The sequence below is a fragment of the Geotrypetes seraphini genome, chromosome 5 (assembly GCF_902459505.1).
Source record: "Geotrypetes seraphini chromosome 5, aGeoSer1.1, whole genome shotgun sequence".
In the NCBI taxonomy this organism is placed as follows: Eukaryota; Metazoa; Chordata; class Amphibia; order Gymnophiona; family Dermophiidae; genus Geotrypetes; species Geotrypetes seraphini.
In genome coordinates, this window is record NC_047088.1 from 133252921 (window position 1) to 133275505 (window position 22585).

The 22585-nt window shown below is 42.9% G+C and overlaps 1 protein-coding gene across 6 annotated transcripts in view; it reads left to right on the plus strand.

The window, feature by feature from the left end:
* The window catches only part of IQCA1 (IQ motif containing with AAA domain 1), a 1056753-nt gene that overhangs the window by 909375 nt on the left and 124793 nt on the right, over positions 1-22585 (plus strand). For 5 of the 6 annotated variants that reach the window (XM_033944078.1, XM_033944080.1, XM_033944079.1 and 2 more), the window contains one exon: positions 1068-1245. The exons of the other annotated variant lie outside the window; for it this stretch is intronic. In XM_033944078.1, the coding sequence (XP_033799969.1) occupies positions 1068-1245 (178 nt within the window). The remainder of the gene's footprint in view (positions 1-1067; positions 1246-22585) is intronic. 6 annotated transcript variants of the gene reach the window in all.

Sequence of the window (22585 nt, forward strand, 5' to 3'; positions counted from 1 at the left end):
GGAACTATACAACACCCAAGAGATATTAGTACTCCAATTACCACAATGAAAGAAGTGAGTACATTTATTACTATCCCTTTCCATTTCCTAAACCAGGTGTCTACCCTCCCTGTAAGTGAAGTGTCTATCCCTGAATTTTCTGCTAATTCTGTAGCTAATGTGGTCAATCCTGATTCCTCCCCTTTCCAACTCCTAATGTCCTCCAACTCAGATCCTCCTCCTAAATGCCCCCCATGACAGAGTTCCCCAAACCTTCTCCCCCTCACAACTCTTCCTCCAGTAAGCCCTCCAGGGCCTACCTGCCTTCATTTTTTTATGTTTCTATGGATTATTATGTACATTGGAGCCCAATCCATATCCCATCCATGCTCTGCCCATGAATATGCCATTTATGCATGCTTTTTCAAGTTTCAAGTTTATTAATATGTTTGATGAATCGCTTATTAAAATTACTAAGCGATGTACAAAATCAAAATAGAGAATAATATAAAGAAACTAACATTTTAACAGTATACTTTCATAGAATACAAACATGAGTCGGGAGGGAAAGAGTAAAAGTTACAATTTTCAATTTATGGTAGAAAAATGGAAAAAACAAGAGGGTAGTTAAACCATAGCACGATTTAAAATCTCACTAAAAAATTTAAATATTAAAAGCATTTAAAAATTTCAGAATAGTGTTTAGGTGCCTTGCTGCTACTTTCACAGGTAAGTGCACATTTAATGCACTAATTTCTTAGAATTTATATATTTATGCATGCAAGGGGTAGGTAAATGCAAGTATCTAATTATAGAATTTCCCTTTAAATTCTTAATCCTGTTACACACAAAAAATAGTTTAAATATATGCTACATCTTTCAAAGATTGGGGTTTATACTCCAAACTTCCTGCTTGGTTTCCCTAAGGTAAGATTATTTGTTGATTCTACTAAGATTATATGGAAGGAAGAAACCATTTTTTTCAAAAAGGTCATTTTTTCAAAGCTTCGGTTTCCTATGTCTCTTGACTATATTTGACAGTGTTTATAGAGTTCTCATTTTTCTTCAAATATGTCTTTTTCTTAAAGATTAAACCTCTACGACTGAAAAGGAGGCTTCCTAGTCTGCTGAAATCCTTAAAACCTGCAGAACGGATCCTGATTATAGGCACCAGCCGTTGCCCCTTTCAGGCTGAACTCAAGTCTTTATGTAGAGTGTACAAAAAAATTATTCTGATTCCCAAACCCGACTATGCATCAAGACTCGGCAAGTATACTACATCTTTCTAGGGACAACTATGTTCTTTGCAAGCAAATAAGATACAAATTCATGTACTAGGAACAGGAGATAGGACTAAATAGACTATTCAGAAGAGTGTAACCAGGGCCGCCATCAGGGCAGTACTACCAGTCCTGCATTCAGGGGCCCGGAGCTGACAGGGGGCCCGGGCTCACCCAGGGTCCGCAGTGTTCCCTCTAAGGTGAGCGCATGAGCGATCGCTTACTATTTTCAGTGGCGTCACTCATACGCTTTCTCGAGGGCAGGAGAAGGTGAGAGGAAGCGGCGGCGGCCTGAATTTTAAAGTTAAAAGATGCAGCGGCGGCTCCTCTCAAGATCCCCGACTGCATCGTATGTCCGATGCAGGTGGGGATTCGTGAGAGGAGCTGCTGCCACGTCTTCAGTGTCCTCCAAGGGGGGGGGGGCGGTCCGCCCCGGCTGTGCACCCGCCCTAAGGCTGCAGTCAGAGAGGAAGTTCGGGCCAGCCATTCGCTGCCTGGCTGGGCGGAACTTCCTCTCCGACGGCAGAATTCACGTCGGGGGAATGCTGGTTGGCCCGGTGGGAAGCAGAGAGAACTTCGGGCAGCCGCGGCGGTGGCTTTGGGGCCTGTTTCCCCCGATGGTGGCAGCTTTGGCTTTGTGGAGGGTAGGAAGAAAGAAAGGGAGCAGGGAGAAGGGAAACAGAAAAAAAAGAAAGGGGGCATCAAGAGAGAAAAAAGAAAGAAAGAGCAGGGAGAGAGGAAGAAAAAGTTGGGGGAGGAATGAGGTCTGGAGGAGAGGAAGCATACAGGCTGAAAGAAGGGAAGAAAGATTGGATGCACAGTCAGAAGATGAAAGTGCAACCAGAGACTCATGAAATCACCAGACAAGGTAGGAAAAATTATTTTATTTTAAATTTAGTGATCAAAATGTGTCAGAATTTATATATTCTGTCTATATTTTGCACTATGGCCCCCTTTTACTAAACCGCAATAGTGTTTTTTAGCGCAGGGAGCCTATGAGCGTCGAGAGCAGCGCTGGTCATTTAGCGCAGTTCCCTGCGCTAAAAACTGCTATTGTGGTTTAATAAAAAGGAAGGGGAGTATATTTGTCTATTTTTGTATGGTTGTTACTGAGGTGACAGTGCATAGAGTCATCTGCCTTGACCTCTTTGAAAAAACCCCAGAATAGGAATGATAATTAACATTTTCTCAGCGTATAGTGTGCTTTGTGTTTTTTAATTTTATTGTTGGTAGATCATTTTGACTTGGTCATTTTAAAGTAGCTTGCAAGCCCAAAAAGTTTGGGCACCTCTGAGCTAGAGCGTTGAAACTGTGTATTTCTATTTTATCCCCCCTTTTACAAAACTGTGGAGCGTTTTTTAGCGCCAACCGTGGTGGTAGCAGCTCTGATGCTCAGAATTCTATGAGTGTCAGGGCTGTTACCACTGTGGCTAAAATCCACACTACAGTTTTGTAAAAGGGTAAGGGGTTAGTTTGTGATGACATATTCCATACTAGGCGAAGGTGTTTTCTGTGTTCTGTTCAAAAGACATGGTTTTCTGTTAGGATTAACGGTGTAGGATTGATCTGTGCTGGTCTGGCTTGTTTAGTTTTATAATGGGTGTATTGATGTACTGCTCACTGCAATATGTAAGTTGCTGCCTTTTCCTAGGTACTCATGTGTGACGTGTGGTTTGTTACTAAAAATCATGTTTTTCTTACAGATGGGGGGGTGGGGTGCCAAAAAATGATGGGCCCCGGGTGTTACATATGCTAGGTACGCCACTGTATGTAAAGATACCAGAAAGCTGGCGTAGCAAAAACTTTAAGTAAATTGTTATTCTTCTAAGTTTTGAGTATTTAACCCTCCCACAATCTCACGGGCACTCGTTTCAAGTTTCAAGTTTATTGAGATTTTGATTTAAACGCAATATCAAATATTTTCAATGCGTATAACAAAAATAAATTTGGGGAAATAAATAAAACCATTTGAACAATAAACATACAAACATATCCATAGATGATTAAAAATACATAAGGAGTACAAGGATAAACTACATTTGTTTAAAAATGCGTCCTCCGTGCCTGCTCATAAATTTGTGGAGTATGTAACTTGTCGCTCATGCATATTTTTTTTTGCACACACCTCATCAATCCTTAGAGGGAACATTGGTCCTAGGCCACCATAGCACAAATTCCTGTATTATGCTTCTGCTGTGCACAACAATAAACAATAAACACTGCTGTCATACTTTTTTTTTGTCCCCTGCCGATTTCCTGATAGCACCCCCCCCCCCGGACAAAAGTGGGGGGGAAGGGGTGCGTGGGGGGGCCCAATAGGATTGCTCAGTAAGGGGCCCAGAAATTTCTGATGGCGGCCCTGAGTGTAACAATTTTCTGTTTTAAAGCTCTTAATCTATTTTGCATAAAATTAGAAACTCACATGTTCCTGGTACCTATTTAATGCATGCATATCTCATGGCAATTTTATTAGCATCTGTTAATCTCATAAAATGCTGTTCCATAATTTATGTAGCATATAACTACATGGCTTCAGAGGGAGAACTGAGGCCAGTGCAAGCATTAGATTAGAGATGCTGCTTGCTTCAGGAAAGAGTTAAAGAGCTACAGGGGACGGAGAGGAGAAGAGGTACTGTCACCCAGGGGTGGTTCCCCCCCCCCTAGCGCACGCCTCCACCTTACTACACCACTGTCTAGACCTCTAGGGTAGCATTCTTAGAAAATCTTCCTGTTTCGCATGCAGAGCCTCCAAGACAGATAGAGCTCTGGAGTCTGACTACACAGATAAATGTCCATCAGCTTGATGTACTGTCTTTCTGTGCTACAATCAAAGTGATTTATATATATGTGGGTAGTTTTTTTCTGTCTCTAATACAATCTAAGTTTTGTACCTGGGGCAATGGAGGGTTAAATGACTTGCCTAGGATAACAAAAGGGCTGCAGTGGAAATTGAATCCAATTCCCCAGGTTCTTAGCCTACTGCACTAACCATTAGGCTACTCTTTCACTCCTGCACAGATAACATGATGCAGGGAAAATAACTTTAGAACTAGGTAATTGGGGGTGGAGGTGGGGTAGAGAGTTTATTCCAATAGAATGAACCCCATCTTTACCAGGCTGTTGGCTCTAAGACTGAAAAAAAAGATAATGCAGCTTTTGAACTGGATTATGGAAGCTGACAGTTGCTCAGGTGCTCTTGGTTCAGAATAAAGTATCTGTAACACACTGCAAAATGCAGATATTAGAATATCATAGTAGAGAGGTTGTAGTAAAGGATAAAGTAGCCCAGATACATTTAAATAAAGAATACAGATTGTGGCAATTCTAGTGACATTCCCGACTTGCCACAGGGGAATTATCAGAACAAGCCAGGATTAAAGGGCTTTAGAGCCCATCAGGATAGTTTCCCCGATGAACAGGCAAGCAGGCAATAGCCTGGATCATTGGTAAGCAAGCCCAGTGCAACATCAAGGGAAAGCACACAGAAACAGGCAGAGAAGCCATTTTGCCCCTGCTCAGAAAAAGCAGCAGTTTTGGGGTTTTTTTTCCTGACTGCAATATTCAGTCTCACCAAAGGGGGAGGCAGAGAAAGTATTGGAATATGCCTATCCCCTATTTAAACCTGACCCTGAGTCAACACAAGAGAGCAACCAAGGGAGCAGCAAGGAGAACAGCAGAGGAGCCAGCAACAAGGAGGAAGCAACACCCTTGATACTACCCAGAAGGAGCAGAGCAGAGCAGAACCTAAGGTATTGCCTCTTAACAGCCACCAGCCTGAGAGAAAGCCTGATGTGGAGATGTTAGATGTGAATGGAGCTGAAGTGTGCCTGATCTAGAGCTGACTGAACCACAGGAGTTTATGGAGGTGGGTGACATGCTTCCCTATGAAGAAGGGTTGGTAGAAGCCATGGAACTGGCTTAAACCTCTGAGCTTAGTATAAGATATTTTCTCCTGTGTGAAGCACAGCTTAAAGCTGTCCTCCCAAAGAGCCAAACCTGAACAGAGAGGCCGGGGCAGAAAGTTGTGCCTCAGTCAACTAAGTGTCTGTAGCACCCCTGGTGAAACCTTGAGACTAATTTAATTGACTGTGCCAGTCATTACTGTTTTGCTACTGGTAAAGGACCTATGAAGTGAGTGTCCCAGAAGGATTGCTGCAACCTGGAGTTTGATGCTGGGGGGGGGGGGGAGTTCTTTTTCTTTTTTGAATGGTTTATTGCTTTAAAGGAAAGTTTCCAGCTGAGCCATTTTTCTGAACTGAAATGTTTTCAAATACTTACCTGTTTTTGGATAAGAACAATTACTAGAAATTTAAGCAATGAGCTAAGAAATGCACTTAAGTAATTATTGATTTTTGCCTTCTTTTATTTTGGAGAAAAACTATGTTACCACAAGCTGGAAACCGGGCATGGCCCAGATACAAATTGCCAGAACCTCGGCAACCATCTAGGAACCTGGCAGATCCTGAGCAGTCTCTCTCCATTGAGGAGTGAACCATTGCCATCTGTTATTACTGCTGTCATTGTTTATGGGTTTTCTCAAACTGCTTTATTCTTTGCAATTGGTTTTGAATGTGAAGGCTTGTATAATAAACCTTTATTTTTCCATTTTGAAAACGGAACTCTTTTGTGATTTGTACTATTGTGCATTCAGAGTGTCTGGGTTGTCTGAGAGAAGGCATGCTTAGTGTTTTAGACTAGCAATCCCTGAAGGGCTTCTGCCTCATTGCAGAAGCGTGCCTTGTTTTCTTTTACTGCAACCTAGTGGAGGACCGCTGTAAGGTTAGTGCGGACCCTGGCCGGTGACAAGATAAATGATTTCAAATTGCCCTCATCAACTTCTATGCAAGTTGTAAGTAGAAATAAAACCATATTTTGAATTGCCTGCATGCAAATACAGACATATCAAAAATAAGAGTTGATTTATTACTTGATATACCACTAAAGACTAAAAAGTGGAGAGTTAGAATGTACAACACCAAGGGGCCAATTCTATATATGCCACCTAAAATATTAGCACCAATTAGTGTGATAGTAAGCATGATTCTATAAAAGTTATGTTTACAGTATAGAATCATAGTTCCACCTAAGTGCCGCTATATGTTGCTAAGTGTCCCAAATTTTAGGTGCACCCTATTTAGACGAGGTTTTTATTGGCCTCTCCGTTCATAGTACATGGGCATGTCGTACCACTGGGGCTTGCGTGCATCTGAGAAGCAGAAAGCTATGCCATTGGTAGTTTCATTACCAGCAGGGTCTCCCAAGGTGGACAAGTTTCAATGGAGATGCCAGACTATGTACCACCCATCTGGGCATTGATGCGATAATGATGACAGCATTGAATTTATAGTGCACAGAAGAAAGGCCTGGCAATCTACTTCTGTATTCTGCCAAGATGATGATGATGAGACATAAAGAATCAACGTATAATATTTGAAGATGGTCTCCTAAGTTGGAAGGCATTCACCATGCTACTAGGGAAAAACTGATCATCATCCAGAGTATGTTTTTGAAGCTGATGGACCAAAGCTGCCAGAACATCCTGATGCTGATATTGCTGGACAGAAAAAGGAGATTAGAAGCTGTAAAAATATTCTTAACATAGGAGCATGAAATGTACGAAGCAAGACCAAAGAAAATTGGAGATTGTTAAAGATCAAATGGAAAAAAACAAAATTGATTTGATAGGAATTATTGAACTCAAATGGATAGGACATGGCCATTTTCAATCAAATGAGCATTTGATCTGCTACTCTGGTCATGAAACACAGGAAAAATGGAGTGGCATTCATCCTGAACAATAAGCTTTCAAAGACAGTACTAAAGTACAATGTTTTCAGTGATAATGTCATGTCAGTCTGTCTACAAGGAAAGCCAATCAATGTTACCTTGATCCAAGTATATGCTCCAACGACAGACATGGAAGATGAAGATCTAGAGTTGTTCTATGAACAACTTCAAAATGAAATAGATCAAATGTTGAAACAAGATTTGCTGATCATTATGGGAGACTTCAATGAAAAAGTAGGAACTACACCTGAAGCTGCAGTGGTTATAAAGCACAGCTTAGGAGAAAGAAATGAAGCTGGAAATAATTTAGTACAGTTTTGCAAAATGAACCGACTGTTAATCATGAATACGCATTTCCATTTCCAACACCACAAATGTTGCCAGATACTTTATTCTGACCAGGAACACCTGTATTGAAATCAAATTAATTACATCTGCATAAGACAGAGATGAAAATCTGTAGTTTTGACTGCAAGGACTAAATCAGGAGCTGACTATGGATGTGACCACAAGCTTTTGACATGCAAGATCAAAGTAAAGCTTCGCAAGAGGATAATTAGAGAACTCCCAAAATATGACATTGAAAATATTCCATCAGATTTTTGGAGAAAATTAGACAACAGATTTGCCTGCCTTGATACAGGAAATAGCGAGCCCAAAGAGACATCAAAACCGTAATGAATGATGAAACTAAAAAAACACTCCAGGCAAAAGAGAGCTAAGAAATTGCCTTGGATCTCAGAAGAAACCAGAAAAGTAGCAGAACAAAGAAGACAAGCAATAGAGAAAAAGTAATAGTAATAGAGGAAAAGTATCACAAATGAACTGAGTGTTTCAACGTGAAGTTTGGCAAGACAAAGAATGATATCTAAAGGAAATTTGTCAGAAAATTGAATCGGAACATGTAAATAGAATAACCAGATTAGCATATCAGAAGGTTAAGAGATTGCGGCAGAAATTCCAACCTTGATTGAGGATGCTTAAAGACGATGAAGGACCTTACCGGACTAGCACAAAACCAAATTCTTTTTAGATCTGTAACTCTTCAAGTTACTAGGACTTGAGCATGAGTTGATGGCACCTAACAAAGACACTAATGGAATGATATTGAATGATCCAGAGAGCATTAAAAAGAGATGGAAAAATATACAGAAAATCTATATAAAAAGGCAATGAGGATAACATTGGGGAAATTGAACAGGAAATTGATGCAACCCCCCCTTCCACCCCCCTGATATTTTAAAAGACGAAGTCATAGCAGCAAGTTAAGTTTTATTGAAAAAAAGGTCACCTGGAATCAGTAGTATTCCAGTTGAATTAATCAAAGGGTCAGAAAGTGCTATTAAGGCCCTCACTCAACTGTGTCAACAGATTTAGAAGGAAGAAACAAGGCCAAACTGATTGGAGAAGATCACTGTTCTTACCTATACTTAAGAATGGTGACACCAAGGACTGTAACAACTACAGAATGATTTCATTAATTCCACATACACTAGCAAAATATTGCTGAAAATAACGCAACAAAGGCCACAATCATATGTTGAGCAAGAACTACCCGAAGTTCAGGCTGGTTTCAGAAAAGGTCAAGGAACAAGAGACATGTTAGATTGTTATTGAAGAAGAGCAAAGAATACCAAAAGCCCCTATACGTTTGCTTCATCGATTACAACAAAGCTTTTGACTGTGTGGATCACGATAAACTATGGAGAACTCTAGCACAAATAGCTTCTAGCACAAAAATCTTAGAAAATCAAGAAGTTGCAGCAAGAACAGAATATGGCAACACTGATTGGGTTTCAATAAAATGTGGCATCAGGCAAGGATGCATCTTGTCACCTTACCTGTTCTACCTTTACAGTGAAACCATCTTCAGAAAAGCAAGTTTAGAAGAAGGAATCATTGATTTCAAAGTTAGTGGCCAAAATATAAACAACCTGTGCTTTGCAGATGATACAAAGCTCATCACCAGCAGCAAAAAAGACAATCTGTATCTATTGAGAAAAGTCAAAGCTGAAAGTCATAACATGGGATTAGAACTAACATAAACAAGAGAAAGATCAAGATCAAAAAATTATGAATATTTTGAGCTTGAAGGCAATAGAATAGAAGTTGTAAAGGATTTTAATCTCTTGGTCTCTTTTGTAAACAAAGAAGCAACTAGCAGGAAATAAATACTCCACAGAATAGCATTGGGTCACTCTTCAATGAAAGCTCTTGACAAAGTATTCAAAGGCAAGGAAATAACACTTCAAGCAAATTTCAGACTTGTCCATGCACTCATTTTCTCACTAGTTAATTACGGAAGTGAAAGCTGGATACTATAGAAACAGAACAGAAAGAAGATTGACTCTTAAGAACTTTGGTAAAGGAGAAGGATTTTATGCGTTCTGTAGACTGCCAGAACTAACAAATCAATTCTAGAAGAGATCAAATTGGCTATGTCACTCAAAGCCTAAATGATGAAGTTATGACTGTCTTATTTTGGTCACACTGTCAAAAAAAAAAAGATCATTAGAGAAGGACATTATGTTTGAGAAGATCAAAGGAACCAGGCGAAGAGGGCGATCTGCAATCAGTTAGCTGGACATGTTGAAAACCACCATGGGGATGACACTGGAGGACCTTACCAGACTAGCACTAAACTGATTGCTTATATCTGTAATTCATCATCACTAGGACTCAAGTACAAGTCAATGGTATCTAACTAACTTTTCTTGGCCTAAATGCTACACCTAAGTTGTGCACAAATTGGTGCCTAACTCAAAAATATGTGCATAACATTAAAATAAGCCCATGATCCTTTCTTAATCACATCTACTTAAAGCAATGAATATTAGACAAGGTGCCTACCACTTTGTGTCATGCACTTACCAAGAGAAAATAAAATAAAAAGGGTAAATATACCTACCAAGTTGTATGCTTAACTTCCAATTAACACAAATTAAGAGTTGATAATTATCAATTATAATTCAGTGCCAATTAAGCTATTATTTAATTAATTTATGCACATACATCAGCTAAGCGTTCTGATGTATGCACACAACTTTAGGCACCATATATAGAATTTGGGCCCAAATGTACAAAGTACCTATAAACTTATGCATTCACTTTTAGTAGTAGTAGATTTTGAAAGAAAATAACAGCCACAGACTTGGAATTTGTTGCCAGAGAATGTGGTGAAAGCATTTAACTTAGCAGGGTTTTAAAAATGTTCGGATACTTTCCTAAAAGTCAATAAACCATTATTAAGATGGACTTGAAAAATCTAGTTTTAGTATATGAAATTTTATCATTTTCAGTAATTTATATGTAGAGGGGCATAATTAAAAGAAACGTTTAAGTCCGTTTTGGGCCTAAGTCACAAATCATCCAAAGTTGGACACGGGAAAAGGTCCATTTTCAAAAAATACGTCCAACATAAGAATATAAGAATTGCCGCTACTGGGTCAGACCAGTGGTCAATCGTGCCCAGCAGTCCGCTCACGCGACGGCCCCTAGGTCAAAGACCAGTGCCCTAACTGAGACCAGCCCTACCTGCGTACATTCCGGGTCAGCAGGAACTTGTCTTGAATCCCTGGAGGGTGTTTTCCACTATAACAGCTTCCGGAAGAGTGTTCCAGTTTTCTATCACTCTCTGGGTGAAGAAGAACTTCCTCATGTTTGTACGGAATCTATCCCCTCTTAACTTCAGAGAGTGCCCTCTCATTCTCCCTACCTGTCTTTATCTGCTAGGTCTATTCCCTTCAGTATTTTGAATGTTTCAATCATGTCCCCTCTCAGTCTCCTTTTTTCAAGGGAGAAGAGGCCCAGTTTCTTCAATCTCTCACTGTACGGCAACTCCTCCAGCCCCTTAACCATTTTAGTTGCTCTTCTCTGGACCCTTTCGAGTAGTACTGTGTCCTTCTTCATGTACGGCGACCAGTGCTAGACTCAGTACTCCAGGTGAGGGCACACCATGGCCCGGTACAAAGGCATGATAACCTTCTCCGATCTGTTCGTGATCCCCTTTTTTATCATTCTTAGCATTCTGTTCACCCTTTTAACCGCCGCCGCACATTGTAAGGCACTGTTAAAACTGATAGATAATCCAGAGTACCATCATATAGTGCCTTGAAAGCTAGAGTGAGAATTTAAAATTTTACTCTAAATTGTACAGGAAGCCAAAGGAGTCTTAAGATAGAGATCATGATACCAGAGATCATGACATGATACCAACATTGTGCTCTGTAGAGAAATCACATGGCCATATTTTGTAAAGATTGTAAACATTTTATATTAATTTATATAATAGCTGATATACCGGCGTTGCTCGGGTATTTATTTATTCTAATCTTCTATTAGACAGGAAAAGGAATAAAATTGGCCTCACGCTGCTGGACTGTTTCTGAAGCTCTAGATGTAGCAGCTCTGTTGCACAGCATCACAAGTCTTGTATTCCTCTCCTCAGGATTTTCTTGTGTATTCTGGTGTTTCATTTGTTTAGCCTTTGATTGCACTTAGCCAATTGCCTTACGTTTCCTTTGAGGCATTGTTACACAATTACAGCACAGCTACACTTCCTTGTTACATAATTCCCCAAGCTTCACACAATTGGTTAAAGCAGCTCCATCTATATAAAACACATGTCACGCATGTCACCCCCTTCCCACCCCCACAGTATTTTCCCCCACATAGTAAGTGATATGTATACCAAGTTTGGTTGAAATCTGTCCATGCGTTTCAGAGTTATGCTTTCTTTTTCATATCATGTAGTCTGGCCTCACCCTGTTGGACTCTTACGTTTCTTTGGAGGCATTGTTACATCAATGACAGCACAGCACAGTGTGACATCATTCCCCAAGCTTCATACAATTGGTCAAAGCATTATCTGCCTTTTTTGATGATTCTTTACATGTCAACTCCTTCCCACCCCCACAGTATTTTTTCCCAGATAGTGATTGATATATATACCAAGTTTGGTTGAAATCAGTCCATGCGTTTTGGAGTTGTGCTGGAACATACATACATCCAATTTTATATATCTAGATATAGTTAAGGAGGTGATGAACTTATGGGCACGACAGAAGAGCGGGACTTGGATGTGATTGTGATAATAATAATAACAGTTTATATACCGCAATACCGTTAAGTTCTATGCGGTTTACAATAGATTAAGCGAGGTACAAATTGATTGAATTTAAGAGGGGGGAAGAGGAGAGTTAATAAGACCGGAAATGTGTTGTTGAGGAGAAAGAGATTAATAGGACAGAGGAATCACTATGGAGGAGAAAGAAGATGAGTGGGTCAGTTGTCTAGATACTTTAGGAACAGTTGAGTTTTTAGACGTTTTCTGAATTCCTCATAAGTAGTGGGCGAAAGCAGTTGATCTATGTCTTTACCCCACAATGCTGCTTGATGTGAAAGAAGGTGTTCATGGTGATTTTTCAGTTTTCAGTGATGATCTTAAGGTGACCAAACAGTTTGAAAAGGTGATGGCAAAAGCTAGAAGGATGCTAGGATGCATAGAGAGAAGTATGGCCAGTAGGAAAAAGGAGGTATTGATGCCCCTGTATAAAACTTTGGTGAGACCTCATTTAGAATATTGTGTACAATTCGTGAGGCTGCACCTTCAAAAATATATAAAAAGGATGGAGTTGGTCCAGGGATAGGCTACTAAAATGGTGTGTGGTCTTTGTCATAAAGCGTTTGGGGACAGACTTAAAGATCTCAATTTTTATACTTTGGAGGAAAGGCGGAAGAGGGGAGATATGATAGAGACATTAATAAACCTACATGATGTATATGCACGAGTCGAGTCTCTTTCATTTGAAAGTAAGCTCTGGAATGAGAGGGCATTAAAATTAAAAAGCCTCCATATATCTTTCAATCCACATGAATGCACTAGATTGTCTAGACCAGGAGTGTCCAACCTTTTAGCTTCCCTGGGCCGCATTGGCCCAAAAAAATGTTACTGGGGCCGCACAAACGCGCAAATGATGCTGCAAGACAGAGGAGGGAGCCGGCAAGACGGTAAACACCCGGGGGCAGCAGAGGAAAACACTGCATCGCACTTGACCAGGGCCGCACAAAATACTTCACTCGGGCCGCAAGTTGGACACCCCTGGTCTAGACTAAGGGCTCCTTTTACAAAGGTACGCTAGTGTTTAACGCACACACTGGATTAGCACGCGCTAGCCGAAAATCTACCACCTGCTCAAAAGGAGGTGGTAGCGGATAGTGCACACGGCAATTTAGTGTGCACTATTCTGCGCATTAAGGCCCTTGCGCGGCTTTGTAAAAGGAGCCCTAAGTGATTTTAGTTGCTTACTAGGTTGTTTGTCCAATAATGGATCCTTAACAGCATTGAAATCTCCAGCTACAATTAAATTAGATGTAGTCAGTGACAGAATTATTTCTTGGAGTTTTTTTTAAAAGAACTCAGCCTGATTTGAATGAGAAACATAAATATTAAGAAGCGTCAGGGCATCATTTCCTGAAGTCATATCAACATAAAGCCATCTACCTATAGGATCAGCTCAAGGATTACCAAACACAGCAGAGTAATTCCTATTGATCAGGATTGCCACACCAGCCTTTTTCCCCACTGCAGATGCAAAAAAAAACCAATGCTTTACCCATCCCCTTACAATTTGGCTGACTTACTTGATGATAAATGTGTTTCTTGTATAAAATAAATGTCTGCCTCCTGCTGTTTTAAAAAATTAAGCACCTTTTTTCCATTGATGGGATGATTCAGTCCACTGACGTTCATGAAATAAAATTTTAAAGGCATTTTATTTGATTAATACATATTAATAGATAAACCCCCAAATTCCTTTTAAATAAATTTAAAAATATTCACTGTCTTTATCTAAGTCTATTCCCTTCATTATCTTGAATGTTTCGATCATGTCCACTCTCACTCTCCTCTTTTCAAAAGAGAAAAGGCCCAGTTTCTCTAATCTCTTACTGTATGGCAACTCTTCCAGCCCCTTAACCATTTTAATTGCTCTTCTCTGGACCCTTTCGAGTAGTACCGTGTTCTTCTTCATGTACGGCGACCAGTGCTGGACACAGTATTCCAGGTGAGGGCATACAATGGCCCAGTACAGCGGCATGATAACATTCTCAGATCTGTTTTTGATCCACTTCGTAATCATTCCTAGCATTCTGTTCACTCTTTTCGCCACCGCACATTGCGCGGACGGCTTCATTGACTTGTTGACCAGTACTCCCAAGTTGCTTTCCGGGGGGGTTTCTCCAAGTACTGCACTGGACATCCTGTATTCATGTGTAAGATTTTTGTTACCGACATGCATCACCTTACACTTGTACACGTTAAACCTCATTTGCCATGTCGCGGCCCATAGCTCGAGCGTGTTTATGTCATGTTGTAGGTCTTCGCAATCCTCCTGTGTCTTCACTACTCTGAATAACTTCGTATCGTCTGCAAATTTAATCACCTCACTCGTACCAATTTCCAGGTCATTTATAAATATGTTGAAGAGCTCGGGTCCATGCACCGAGCCCTGAGGCACTCCACTCGTGATACTTTTCCAATCCAAGTATTGTCCATTTACTCCCACTCTCTGTTTCCTATCCGCCAACCAATTATTAATCCACGTATTTCACCCTCAATCCCATGGTTCGCAATATTTCAAAGTAGTAGTTCATGCGGAACCTTGTCGAACGCCTTCTGAAAATCCAGATATACAATGTCAACCAGGTCACCCTTGTCTATCTGCTTGTTTACTCCCTCGAAAAAGTGCAGCAAGTTTGTCAAGCAATATCTTCCTTTCCTGAAGCGTGCTGGCTGATCCTCAGATCTTTTCTGTCAAATGTGATACACTTATCCCTTGCTCTAACCAGCAGAGGGATTAGGTGTGTTGAGTTCTGGCTTGTCGGTGTGGCCTCCTCAGGTTGGAGGAAGGCTTTTCAGGTTATAACAGACCTAGGCGTCTGCCTAGTCTGCCAGGCCACACTGAGAGTAGCTTGTAAAGAGAAGACCACACAGGTAAGTCTTGTTACAAAAGAATATTCTTGTACTTTATTGAACCCTGGATACCATCAGCCACCCGCATGTCATGGCAAAATATAAAACACAAAATAGCTTGCAGTTGTCAGAATGGCTTGCTCCAAATGCCACATACAGTTCAATACCCTGGACTTTCCAGTCTAAATACAGTCCTCTTCACCAGGGGTAAAGGTAAATGAAAAATATCAGGAAAATAAACTTTCAAACTTTGCACACCTTGTGAACACAGCCAGAGTAATTACAGTTCCCAAACCTAGCAATGAATTTCTCAAACGTTTCAGCTTACCTAGCTGAGACACGGATAGGTTTTGCAGAGCAGGCTTCACAGCTCGTTACTATCAGCTGGGCTTCCTGGCCAACCGAACACAGCATGGCATTAGATAAGCTGTGAACTTTACTTAGGTTTTTTTCCCACGGAGCTTTCACACCCCTATAGATAAAGTTCCTTGAACAAACAATGCTCTCCGAGCAGTCACACAGTGTAACGGAGAGATTTTTCCTGCTCTCCCCCTAATCACTGTCAGCTGGGCTTGGATTACGGGAGCCAGCACAAGCACAGCCTTGCTTCATTTCCTTTAGCAACTAACCTCCATGTCAGTGGGAAAATAGCCAGCTTCCAGCAGGGGTTCAGAGACATCCATAGCCTCTGCCTGCTCAGCAACAGCTGGGGTTGAGCTGAGGTAGTCCTCGGCCATCTCTACGTCCTCACTGCTGTGGGTTGGAGGAGAGAGACTTCTCCCCTCATCTGCATCCAAGCACTGCTGCTTCTCCTGCCGCTGCCTGAGCTCGTTAGCCCCAGCTCCGTCCCTGCTCTCCCTGCTGTGATCCCAAGCTCTGTTCTTATGTGAGTTAAAGCCCCACCCCTCTCTCCTAGGAGCAGCTGTGTTAGGCAGGAAATCCCTAGGGAAATAATTCAGGTTTCTCCTAGGCTGGTAATGAGCATACCTTCCAGCATTGGGACTCCACTTCTCAATAAGAGTCCTATCAGGCTTTCTAGAGCATCTGTACTGAGATGGCACTCTCTGCTGGATATTCCTATGCTCATGCCTCTCCTGCTCTACCTCACTGTCTGAGGGGTAGTCAGCCAAATCCAAACCTTTACTTTTAACCTAGTCAGCCCTTCTGACCAGGGACCGTGTTCTGCTTTTATCCCTTACAGGGACAAAGCTGGCCACAGGTTTGTTACAATCCCCCCCCCACTTAAAGGATGACTATCCTGAAGACTTTGAGGGTGTCCTGTGTTCTCTGGAATTCTGGAAAGAATGTACGTTGGTATTCAGTTTTCCTGGGCGGTGTACTACCCGATACCTGAATGCCTGTAAAGCTAAATACCAGCGTGTCAGACGCGTGTTATTATTACGCATAGTATTTAGCCATTTTAAGGCAGCATGGTCTGTGACTAGGGTAAATTGGTTTTCCTGCAAATAATGTGCTAATGTCTGTACAGCCCACTTGACTGCCAGACATTCCTGTTCCACTGTGGCATAGTTCCGTTCGTTAGGATGGAGCTTCTGACTAAGGAACAGGACTGGGTGTTCAACCCCTTTACTCTCCTGACTCAGGATAGCCCCTAACCCTTTTCCAGAGGCATCTGTTTGTAGGATGAGAGGCTTGTTGAAATCTAGAGCCTTCAGGACAGGTCGTTTACACAGGCTTTCCTTCAAGTCTCCAAAAGCCTGTATGCTATCTGATTCCCACTGTAGGGTATCTGGACTCCCTTTCTTCAACATATCTGTCAGTGGGGCTGCTTTTGAGGAGAAATGCTGGATAAATCTCCTATAGTAGCCTATTAGACCTAGAAAGGCCCTAAGCTGTTTCTTGGTACATGGCCGAGGGTAGTCTCGAATGCACTGGACCTTGTCCACCAAGGGCCTAACCTGCCCCCTTCCTACAATGTAGCCCAGATATCTAACCTCTCTTTGGCCTACAAAACATTTTTTTGGGTTGACCGTGAGGCCTGCCTCCCTCAGTGACCTCAGAACTGCTGCTACATGTCCCAGATGTTCCTCCCACGATGTCGAGTGTATGACAATGTCATCAATATAAGCGTCAGCGTAATCATAGTGGTCCCTTAATACTTCCTGGACCGCCCGTTGGCAAGAAGACGCCACCCCATGTAAGCCAAAGGGCATACGCCTAAACTGAAACAAACCTTGGGGTGTACTGAAGGCTGTCTTAGGCTTAGCCTCCTTGGTCAGCGGTATTTGCCAATAGCCCTTTGTCAGGTCTAATGTCGTGAGGAACTGGGCTTGCCCTAACCGATCGAGCAGCTCATCCACTCGTGGCATCGTGAACGCATCAAATTGCGAAATTTCGTTCAACTGTCTAAAATCAATACAAAATCGTGGGGTCCCGTCCGCCTTTGGGACAATAACTATCGGGCTGCACCAGGGGCTTTGGGATGGTTCTATTACCCCAAGGGTCAACATTTCTTGGACCAATTCCTTCACTACGGTCCTTTTCCCTTCAGCCAGTCTATAGGGACGAACCCGGACCACCTTTCCTGGGGTAGTGATGATATCGTGAGCCATTATCCTAGTCTTCTCCGGCATCGTGGAAAACACATCTTTAAAGTGATAAATCATATCTTGAACCTGATGTGCTTGTGTCTCGGTAAGTCCCGTCCCTATGTTCACCTTCTCTTCGGAAACCATATCAGCTATCTGGGGACCCTAGTCCTCATCCTTACATTGCTGGGTCACCAAGGTCAACACTTCCCTATCTTTCCAGGGCTTCAGGAGATTAACATGGTATGTCTATACTCTGTTCTTATGGTCTATCACCCAGTAGTCTACCTGACCTACTCTTTCTATTATAGTGGCTGGGCCCTTCCAATGAGCTAAAAATTTGTGAGAGTCCGAGTGGATCAGTACCAACACCCGATCTCCTACCTGCAGTTGGCAAGTCTTCGTCCCCCTATCATAGTAGGTTTTTTGACGATGTTGACTCCACTCCAGGTTATCCCTGCCTACCTTCAATGCCCGGTTCAACCCCTGTCTCGATCGGGCTAAATATGTAATTATACTGCTCCCTGATTCTGCAGGAAAATCCCATTTTTCCCTGAGCATATCTAGCATACCCCTAGGTGGTCGTCTGAACAACATTTCATGAGGACTTACTCCCAAAGAGTCTTGCACCTTTTCTCTAGCTGCAAATAAGGCCAATGGTATGAACAGATCCCAATCTGTAGGTTTGTCTCCAATGCCTTTCTTTAACATCTGCTTCAACGTTTGATTAAAACGTTCGACCATGCCATTAGCCTGTGGATGGTAAGCAGAAGTCTTGATATGGCGTATATCAAAGCCTTCCCAGAAAGCCCTCATCTCGGTGGAAAGGAAGTTACTTCCCTGATCAGTAAGAACCTCTCTAGGGAATCCTACCATACAAAAGAGTCCTAACAGTTCCTTCATGATGGCCGCTGATGTCGCCTTCCTTAAAGGAAACACCCATGGGAATCGGGTCGTAACGTCCATTACAACTAAGATGAAATTATTCCCTCTCGGGGTTTTCTCTAGGGGTCCCACAATGTCCATAGCAATCCGTACTAGGGGTTCTTCTACTATGGGAATGGGAATGAGAGGAGCTCTAGCAGGTCCAACGGCGACAAGAGGACATCCATGGAAAATCAGGGGCGGGAAATTGCACGGCGACACCAGGAAATACTTTTTCACCGAAAGAGTGGTTGATCGCTGGAATAGACTTCCACTTCAGGTGATCGAGGCAAGCAGCGTGCCTGATTTTAAGAAGAAATGGGATCGTCAGTGGGATCTCTGCACAGAGATAAATAGGGGAGGGTCATTGGGGTGGGCAGACTAGATGGGCCGCGGCCCTTATCTGCCGTCTTTTTCTATGTTTCTATGTTTTGCCAATGATAGTCTCTGACACACAGGGAACGATTGGCAGAAGTCTATCACCTCTTGACGCGCTCTTGACCAGCAAAACCGTTTCTTCACTTGCTGCCAGGTTGCTTCAGCCCCCTTATGCCCCGACAGAGGATGGTCATGAGCTGCTCTCATCACCACCCCTCTAAACCCCTGTGGTACCATAAGTTGCTTTTTTTCTTCCCCCTGATCTCTCCCCAAGCTCTCTCAATATAACAGGCCTCTTTTGACTATCAACCGGTATCCTTCTTGGGTATTTCCCACCCGTTGCCAATCTTCCCTTAGGGTAGGATCTGCCTTTTGTTCTGCTTGGAAGGTGGGAAAGGTGTCCATAACCTCCTGGGGTAACCAAGGAACTTCCCTATTCTTGACAGATTGTTTCAAGGCCCGGCCCCTTTGCTGCTGTTGCTTTCTCTCCTAATCACTGTCAGCTGGGCTTGGATTACGGGAGCCAGCACAAACACAGCCTTGCTTCATTCCCTTTAGCAACTAACCTCCATGTCAGTGGGGAAATAGCCAGCTTCCAGCAGGGGTTCAGAGACATCCATAGCCTCTGCCTGCTCAGCAGCAGCTGGGGTTGAGCTGAGGTAGTCCTCGGCCATCTCTATGTCCTCACTGCTGTGGGTTGGAGGAGAGAGACTTCTCCCCTCATCTGCATCCAAGCACTGCTGCTTCTCCTGCCGCTGCCTGAGCTCGTTAGCCCCAGCTCTGTCCCTGATCTCCCTGCTGTGATCCCAAGCTCTGTTCTTATGTGAGTTAAAGCCCCACCCCTCTCTCCTAGGAGCAGCTGTGTTAGGCAGGAAATCCCTAGGGAAATAATTCAGGTTTCTCCTAGGCTGGTAATGAGCATACCTTCCAGCATTGGGACTCCACTTCTCAATAAGAGTCCTATCAGGCTTTCTAGAGCACCTGTACTGAGATGGCGTTCTCTGCTGGATATTCCTATGCTCATGCCTCTCCTGCTCTACCTCACTGTCTGAGGGGTAGTCAGCCAAATCCAAACCTTTACTTTTAACCTGGTCAGCCCTTCTGACCAGGGACCGTGTTCTGCTTTTATCCCTTACAGGGACAAAGCTGGCCACAGGTTTGTCACACAAGGTGATCAATGATGCGGTCCTTTATCAGCGCCTCTACCATCTTTCCCGGTACCGAGGTCAGACTCAGATCTCCCCTCAAACCTTTCTTGAAGATCGGCGTAACATTTGCCACTTTCCAGGATTCCGCAATCCTTCCTGATTAGATCGACAGATTGGCTATTAGCTGAACCAGTTCAGCTATAGCCCCTTTCAGTTCCTTGATTACCCTCGGATGGATGCTAGTCAGTCCCGGGGATTTATCATTTTTAAACCTCTCAATCTGCCTGCATACCTCTTCTAGACTGAACATTGACCCTGTCAGTTTCCCGTCTCCATTTCCTGCATATAGCCTGTCAGCTTTCAGTATGTTGTGTATGTCCTCTTCGGTAAATACAGACACAAAAAATGTGTTCAGTTTGTTGGTGATGGCTTTGTCTTCCTTTAGCACTCCCTGTATTCCATGGTCATCCAATGGCCCCACCGCTTTCTTTGCGGGTTGTTTCCCCTTAATATATTGAAAGAACGGCTTGAAGTTTTTTTGCCTCCATGGCTATTTTTCCTCATAGTCTCTTTTGGCCCCTCTTACCGCCTTATGGCACCTGCTTTGGTGTTGTTTGTGCTTTTTCCAGTTTTCTTCCGTTTTTTACCTTTTCCATTCCTTAAACGAAGTCTTTTTGTCTCTGATCGCTTCCTTCACCGCTACAGTGAGCCACGCCAGTTCCTTGTTCATTTTCCTCTTGGATCCCTTGTTGATACGTGGTATATATAGATTTTGCGCCTCGGTGACTGTGTCCTTAAAGGGACCATGTTTGCTCTAGCAATTTTACAGTGCTTATCTTCTTCTAAATCTTCTTCCTCATCATGAGTTTCATCCCTTCGTAATTCCCTTTTCGGAAGTTCAGTGCCATGACCGTCGTTCTGGATCAATGTTTTGCCCCTGTGTCCAGGTTGAAGCAGATCATATTGTGATCACTGCTTCCCAGCATCCCTTCTACTTATACACCTTGCATTGGTCCTCGTAGTCCATTTAGAATTAAGTCCAGAATTGCATTTCCTCATGTATTTTCTTTGACAAATTGTTCCAGGAAGCAATTGCCTACAGCATCCGGAACTTGATCTCCCTACATCCAGTCTATCCCCGGATAATTGAAGTCACCCATGATAACTGCTTTGCCTCCCTTGCAGTTGCATTTAATCTCGTCCATCATTTCTCCAATTTCTTCGGACTGCCGTAGGGGTCAGTAGTAGATGCCAATCTTCGTTTCCATTCCATTTGTTCCAGGAATTTTGAACCATAGAGACTGTACCTTATTTTTCGTTTCCAGAGTGCTCTCTACGGTAGACTCTTTGATATATAGGGCAATACCCCCATCTTTTTGACCCACTCTGTCTCCACGGTATAGCTTGTATCCCAGTAGCACAGTGTCCCAGATGTTTTCCTCGTTCCACCATGTTTCCATGATGCTGATGATGTCGAGGTTATCTTTTTGTGCCATAGCTTCCAATTCTCCATCTTATTATTAAGGTTTCTTGCATTCGCGTACATAGACTTGAGTTTGTGGCCTGTTACTTTCTTGCATTTCCTTCCCTCTTGTGTCCCTTTTGATCTGTCAGGATTTCTGCCTTGCCTATGATCCATTGAGTCTTCCCCACTATCTTTCTGCACGGTATCCTCTGGATATATCGGTTCCCGAACCATCGATTCTTGGTTGACTGTCGGCTTTCCCCTTCTTCCTAGTTTAATACTTCTCCCCTTGATGTTGCTTGCAAGCAGCCTTGTTCTGTCACCACTGAGGTGGAGTCCATCTTTCCTGAATAGCTTGCTCTTCCCCCAGAACGTCATCCAGATGTGCGCGAAGTGGAATCCTTCTTCCTCACACCAGCGTCTCATCCACGTGTTGACTGCTTGCAGCTCTGTCTGCCTCTTCTCATCGGCCCTGGGTACCGGCAGGATCTCTGAGAATGCTACCCTTGGCATTTTGGTCTTCAGCTTCCCTTCTAGCATCCAGAACTGGTCCTTCAGTCTTTCCCTGCTGTAGTTCCTGTTGCTCACGTTGTTTGTCCCCACATGGATCACCACCGCCGTATCTTCTTCTTCCACACTGTCGATGATCCTGTCGATGCTGCTCACTATATCTTCTATCTTGGCTCCAGGTAGACAGGTCACCAGCCGATCCTGTCATCCTCCAGCTATGTGGCTGTCAACTTGTGTGATGATGGAGTCCCCCATGACAATTGCTGTCCTCTCTATCTTCTCTTGCCACAGGTGCGTGTCCCTGGTATATGGCCATCTCTCCAGCTATAGGTCCGTGTCCTCTGTGCACTTCCATCTTACCTCATCCTGGCGTTGGCTTGCACCAGACTCGTCTTCCTTGTGGTTGTTCTCCCGTTAGTCCTCACTCACTGTAGGTGTATCCTGGTCCTCGCAAACTTCTTGGAATCATTCTGGATAAAGATCTCACTTTTCACCAACAAATCAGTGCAGTTACTCAGAAATGTTTCTATAAATTCAGACTCATACACTCCATCTCTTCTCTTCTAGACCCCCCCTCTATCAATATTCTGATT